A 6,899-nucleotide genomic window follows, 5' to 3' on the forward strand; every position below is an offset into this window, starting at 1 on the left:
AAAAAAAAAAAAAAAGGGCTAGGCATGGTGACTCATGCCTGTAATGCCAGTCCTTCAGGAGACCAAGGTGGGTGGATCACAAGGTCAGGAGTTCAAGACCAGCCTGAGCAACATGGTGAAACCACGTCTCTACTAAAAATATAAAAATTAGCTGGGCGTGGTGGCGCATGCCTGTAATCCCAGCTACTTGGGAGGCTGAGGCAGGAAAATCACTTGAACCCAGGAGGCAGAGGTTGCAGTGAGCCGAGATCAAGCCATTGCACTCCAGCCTGGGTGACAGAGCAAGACTCCATCTAAAAAAAAAAGAAAAAGAAAAATCAGCTTAAACTATCAACTACTTCCTGCAGCATTCTACTTATTGATTTCCCTTTTAACTTATCTACATATGTTCACCTTTATGGTTTGTAGTATATCAAATGAGGAAGATAATAGTTATACTAGATAAATTTACCAATTAAATAATGGAATATTGGCCAGGCGCAGTAGCTCACACCTATAATCCTAGCACTTTGGTCAAGGCAGGTGGATCACGTGAGGTCAGGAGTTCAAGACCGGCCTGAACAACATGGTGTACCCTCCGTCTCTACTAAAAATACAAAAATTAGCTGGGCATCATGGCATGCGCCTATAATCTGAGCTACTTAGGAAGCCGAGACAGGAGAAACTCACTTTAACTCCAGAGGCAGAGGTGGCAGTGAGCCAAGATCGCGCCACTGCATTCCAGCCTGGGTGACTGAGTGAGACTCTGTCTCAAAAATAAAATAAATAATGGAATATCAATATTAAGTGTGCTTTATTGTAAAAAGATACATCATTTATTCAAAAGATGTAGTAAAAGACCTATTCAAGGCCCGGCATGGTGGCTCATACCTGTAATCCCAGTACTTTGGGATGCCTAGGTGGACCGATCACAAGGTCAGGAGATTGAGACCATCCTGGCTAACAGGGTAAAACTCAATCTCTACTAAAATAAAATTGAAAAAAATTAGCTGGGCATGGTGGTGCACACATGTAGTCCCAGCTGCTCAGGAGGCTGAGGCAGAAGAATCGCATCAACCCAGGAGGCGGAGGTTGCAGTGACGCAAGATTGCGCCACTGCACTCCAGTCTGGGTGACAGAGCAAGACTCCACCTCAGAAATAAAAAAAAACCTATCAAAATTGGAATTCTGTTTCACATTGTGATCCTTCATCAGTTTTACTTTCCTGAATTCTGATATTTATCTTTCTGGAAAACAGAGACAAAAGACTTGAATAGATGTTTCAGGAAACAGAAATTTAAATGCCAACAAAAAATGAGAAAGTGGCCGGCACCGATGACTTCACGCCTGTAATCCCAGCACTTTGGGAGGCCGAGGCAGGCAGATCACCAGGTCAGGAGCTTGAGACCAGCCTGGCCAACATAGTGAAACCCCTTCTCTACTAAAAATACAAAAATTAGCCAGGCATGGTGGCAGGCACCTGTAATCCCAGGTACTCAGGAGGCAGAGGCAGGAGAATCACTTGAACCCGGGAGATGGAGGTTGCACTGAGCCAGGATTGCGTCATTGCACTCCAGCCCAGGTGACAGTGCAAGACTCCATCTCAAAAAAAAGTAAAAGAAAAAAATGCTTCTCCTCATTGTATTTAGAGAAATGTAAATTAAAACCACTACCCATATGTAATAGAATTTCCAGACTTAAAGCAATGTGATATCAAGTGTTGGTAAAAACATGAAGACACGGCAACTGTCAATGACTAGTAGCTGCTAACAGTTTGGGAATATCTAATAACATTATACAAACACATACTGTATGATCCAGCAGTCCTATTCTTAAAGCTGGTTAGGAATAGGATTGTGTCTGTATTTTCCAGAGAAACAAATATCAGAATTGAGAAAAGTAAAATTGATTAAATATTATAAAAGAATTCCAATTTGGATAGATCTTTTACTGTATTTTTGTTTTAATACTTGATGTATCTTATTGTAATAAAGCATACCTAATAATATTGATATTCTCAAAGTGTGGTCCGTGAATCCTTGGGGGGGTTTCCAGGACAGGTCCATGAAGTCAAAACTGTTTTTATGGTAAGATCAAGATGTTGTTTGCTTTTTTTTTCACTTTCACTATCTTGCAAGTGTGCTGTGGAGTATTGATGTCATACCAAGGAATATCCATGTTCTCTACAAAGGTTATTAAAATATACCTTTTTCCAAACTACTTTGTTAGACTGAATTTTTTCATATACTTCAATGAAAACAATATATTGTAACCGTGCAAAACATATGTAAGCATGTTTATCGCAGTATTATTCATAATGGACTAAAACTCAAAGCAGTGTAAAAGTTTACCAATGATAGATGAATAGGGGGTATTCTAAATATTACACAGAACTAAAAACTAATGAACTCTAGGTACATGCAACATATATAAATCTGAAACATATGTTAAATGAAAAAAGACTCAAAGTAATACATATTGTATGATTACATTTATGTATTGTTCAACAGTACGTATAAAAAACTTTAGGAATGCAGACTTAGGGAGTTAAAATACACCAGTTCGCAAATAATTCATAATAACTGTTGCCCTTGGCAGAAGAAAGATACATTGGAAGGAGATGCTGGCAATGTTTTATTTCTTGATGTGGGTGGTGGTTACACAAGTACTTTTGCTTTATATTCATTAAACTTTATACTTATAAATGTACTTTTTGATATGATTATTTTCACATTAAAATACTTCAAAACAAGTAGAAATTTTTTAGAAAACTTGGGTAAATATTTTAGATTCAGATATTTCAACTATAAAATTTGGATAAAAATAATTTCATAAGTCTACTTTTAAAAAATTAAGCAAAATATGACACTACATTTTTGTTTAGGCATAGTGCTATTTCAGTGTACATTTATTTCCATATGTTGTATCTTTATTCTCCAGATTGATCTATTCGTTTGTCCTTTTTAACCAAATATTTTATTCTTTCTCATTAATTATACAAAAATTTAGACTTGAAGCTTTACCATAAAATAACAACTGTGATAAATATTATCTTAGTACTGTGCAAACAGATTATCTCTTTTTTTAGTTTTTCATTAAATTTTTTTTTTGTTGATACAGATAGTCGTGCAAGCACTGCAGTGTTCCCATTACTCGATTCTTTGGCAGTTGGTGAAAATTACAGATGGTTCTCCTTCCAAAGTAAGTAAGAGTTTCTGTAGGCAGAAGGGTTATTACTGAAATAATAACCTTGCATAACTATTTACTAATTTGTTAGTTATTGTATAATATAAATTATTATAATGTTTAATAAAACATTATTATTATCAGTTTTTGGTTTATCTTATGAGTAAGTATATATTACCGCTTTGGGAAGAGCCAAAATCTTCAAGCAAAAGACACCTAGTTGTTTGTACATATATAGAGAGAAATATATAGATATACATCTACACACACACATAGAGATTAAAAATTCTTACTAAAAAATCACTGTAGTCAACACTAGAACTTGTTTAAAAAAAAAAAAAAGTTGGGGTTTCACAGTGATGACCAGGCTGGTCCTGAACTCTTGACCTCAGGTGATCCACCCACCTCAGCCTCCCAAAGTGCTAGGATTACAGGCGTGAGCCATCGCACCCGGCCGACGCAAGAACTCTTATAGGTAACATGCTATTAAAAGGAATAACACTGAGGCTGGGCACAGTGGCTCATGCCCGTAATCCCGGCACTCCAGGAGGCTGAGGCAGACAGATCAGTTGAGGTCAGGAGTTCAAGACCAGCCTGGCCAACATGGTGAAACTTCATCTCTACTAAGAATACACAAATTAGCCGGGCATGGTGGTGCACACCTTTAGCCCCGGGAGGCTGAGGCAGGAGAATCACTTGAACCTGGGAGGTGGAGGTTCCAGTGAACCCAGATCATACCACTACACTCCAGCCTGGGTGACAAAACAAGACTCCATCTTAAAAAAAAAAAAAAAGAATACAAAAATTAGTAGGTGGTGGCAGATGTCTGTAATCCCAGCTACTCAGGAGGCTGAGGCAGGAGAATCACTTGAACCTAAAAGGCAGGGGTTGCGGTGAGCCAAGATTTCATCATTGTACTCCAGCCTGGGAGATGAGCAAAACTACATCTCAAAAATAAATAAATAAATAAATAAATAAATAACAACATCATTGAAAGGTAATAATATTTAGCTTTTGATTCTAGCATATGATATATAGGGACACAAAGTGAACAACCTTCTTGAAGTTAAAAACAACTTAAATATTGGGTAAAAAAAATTTTTTTTAATGTATCCATGACCATGCAAAACAGAAAAATGTGGGCTAGGGATTAAATGAAAGTAAGATCAAGAAAGCCAAAAAAGTCACTGAAGCCAGCTTTACCTTGAGGACCTTTTCTAATGTAGATAGTCAAAGGTCTTTCCAAGTTAGAATGTATCATAGGTGGCTACATCTCCATGAAAATTTTGAGATCCTAAAATGCTACTTTCAGCACAGGGGTGAACTAGAAATAAACCCACTCCAGTTCCATTTAGTGGCTGAGGGATTATATGGAAAAAGTCTGTCTTAAAATTTGTCATTGATGAGGCCGGCGTGGTGGCTCACACCTGTAATCCAAGCATTTTGGAGGCCAAGGTGGGCAGATCACCTGAGGTCGGGAGTTCAAGGCCAGCCTGACCAACACAGTGAAACCCTGTCTTTTAAAATAATAATAATAATAAAATAAAAATAAAAATTTGTCATTGATTAAAATGGGGAAAAATAAATATCCTATTAAAGTTTATAACTATGACTTAGCTTTTGCCTAGGTTTTCACCTGAATTCATATTTTTATGGTAAAAAAGAAAAAGAAGTTTAGATTTTGATTAAGTGTTCTATAGCGGTGGTCTCCCCAAACACCTAACAGAATCATATCTAAATCTATTCTGAAGGAACTTGCCTTAAAGAATTTTCTAGAAGTAAAATCTTAAGAAAAGTGAGTACACAGCAAAAATATCAGTCAAGGCCAAGCTCAGTGGCTCACTCCTGAAATCCTAGCACTTTGGGAGGCTGAGGTGTGTGGACCACAAGGTCAGGTGTTAAAGAACAGCCCGACCAACATGGTAAAACCCTGTCTCTACTAAAAATACAAAAATTAGCTGGGCCTGGTGGTGCGTGCCTATAATCCCAGCGACTCGGGGATGCTGAGACAGGGAGCATCGCTTGAACCTGGGTGGCAGAGATTGCAGTGAGCCAAGATCACGCCATTGCACTCTAGCCTGGGTGACAGAGCAAGACTCTGTCTCAAAAAAAAAAAAAAGGAAAAGAAAACAACCATGAAGAGAATCAGACAAAAAAATAGTTCGTATTGGAATTATCTGACACAAATATAAAGTAAATGTTTCAGTTATTTCATGTAATGAGAGGCTTGAACATGAGTAAAAAGCAAACATTTGATAAAGAACCAAATAAAGATATTATTATATATTTGTATGTCTTCAAAACAGAAGCTACTTAACCAGTAAACATGATTAATGCATTTGCATATAGAACCAACAGCTTGATATGGAGTGTTATTTTTTCAGAGTAAGAATTTTTTTCTTTTTTTTGTGTGTGAGTAATAATTTGAGGATCTCTGCATGTGGAAAGTAGTTGGATTTTTAACTTTTTTTTTTAATTAGAAGAATGGTAATATATTAGCCTCTTGGTTTTTTTCTTTTGTTAGTGATTTCAGTCTTGAAAAGCAAAAATAACAGTTAACCTTTTTATTAGTAATAAAAGCCACTTTAAAACTGTATTCTAAAAATACAAAATTAGCTGGGCGTTAGTGACACACGTCTGTAATTCTAGCTATTTGGAGATTGAAGAACAAGAATCACTTGAACTTGAACCTGGAAGGCGGAGGTTGTAGTGAGCCAGTATTGTGCCACTTGCACTCCAGCCTGGGTGACAGAGTGAGACTGTCTCAAAAAAAAAAAAAAAAAAAAACAGCCATGTTACATTTTCATGTTTTTTGGAAATGTTCTTTAATTTGATAAAGGAGACTGAATTTATGTATTAAAATTTGATAGGGTTTAATAATTATACACAATTACTTTTATTGTGATTTTTTAGTTTTTTTTTACAGACATCATTTTTGTTGAGTTACTTGTATTTTGACTAAATATTGATAATTGCAGTTAGTAAATTAGAATATATTCTTTCCTAAAAATTTAGCATAATGGATGGTTAATTCCTCATTGTATATCTATTAATAATTTAATTTTTTTCTTTTTTTGGAAACAAAGTCTTGCTCTGTCACCCGGCTGGAGTCCAGTGGGGAAGTCTTGGCTCACTGCAACCTCCACCTCCTGGGTTCAACTGATTCTCCTGCCTCAGTCTCCTGAGTAGCTGGAATTAAGGGGGCATGTCACCATACCCAGCTAATTTTTGTATTTTTAGTAGAGATGGGTTTCACCATGTTGGCCAGGCTGATATCAAACTCCTGATCTCAAGTGATCCACCCACCTCGGCCTCCCAAAGTGCTGGGATTACAGGTGTGAGCCACTGCACCCAGCCTAAATTTTGTCTTTTTACAACTATATTCCATAATTGGCATGAGAATCTCTATTCTCAAATCTACTTCTTTGAATATTTTCAATTTTTTAACTTGTTACAGCAGAATTAATTTGAAAGTCCTTGCCTCCCTATTTTTGTCTAACACATTATCCTAATCAAAGATACTTTTTATTTTTGTCATTAGTCATACTACATATTTCATTGGCAATGCAGATTTTGTTACCAGAACTGATTTCGTTTGGTATTTGAGACAAGGTCTCATTCTGGTTGCCCACTATCGTGGCTCACTGCAGCCTCAACCTCCTGAGCTCAGGTTATCCTCCCACCTCAGCCCCCAAAACAGCTGGGACTACAGGCGTGTGCCACCGCGCCTGGCT

General features: G+C 37.1%; 1 protein-coding gene across 1 annotated transcript in view; it reads left to right on the forward strand.

Annotated features, from left to right (window-relative positions):
• STAG1 (stromal antigen 1) overlaps positions 1-6,899 on the forward strand; it is a 410,571-nt gene that overhangs the window by 342,618 nt on the left and 61,054 nt on the right. Inside the window, exon 22 of the mRNA XM_017528196.1 lies at positions 3,100-3,180. Coding sequence (XP_017383685.1) covers positions 3,100-3,180 — 81 coding nt within the window. The remainder of the gene's footprint in view (positions 1-3,099; positions 3,181-6,899) is intronic.

The sequence above is a fragment of the Cebus imitator genome, unplaced genomic scaffold (assembly GCF_001604975.1).
Source record: "Cebus imitator isolate Cc_AM_T3 unplaced genomic scaffold, Cebus_imitator-1.0 Scaffold53, whole genome shotgun sequence".
In the NCBI taxonomy this organism is placed as follows: domain Eukaryota; kingdom Metazoa; phylum Chordata; class Mammalia; order Primates; family Cebidae; genus Cebus; species Cebus imitator.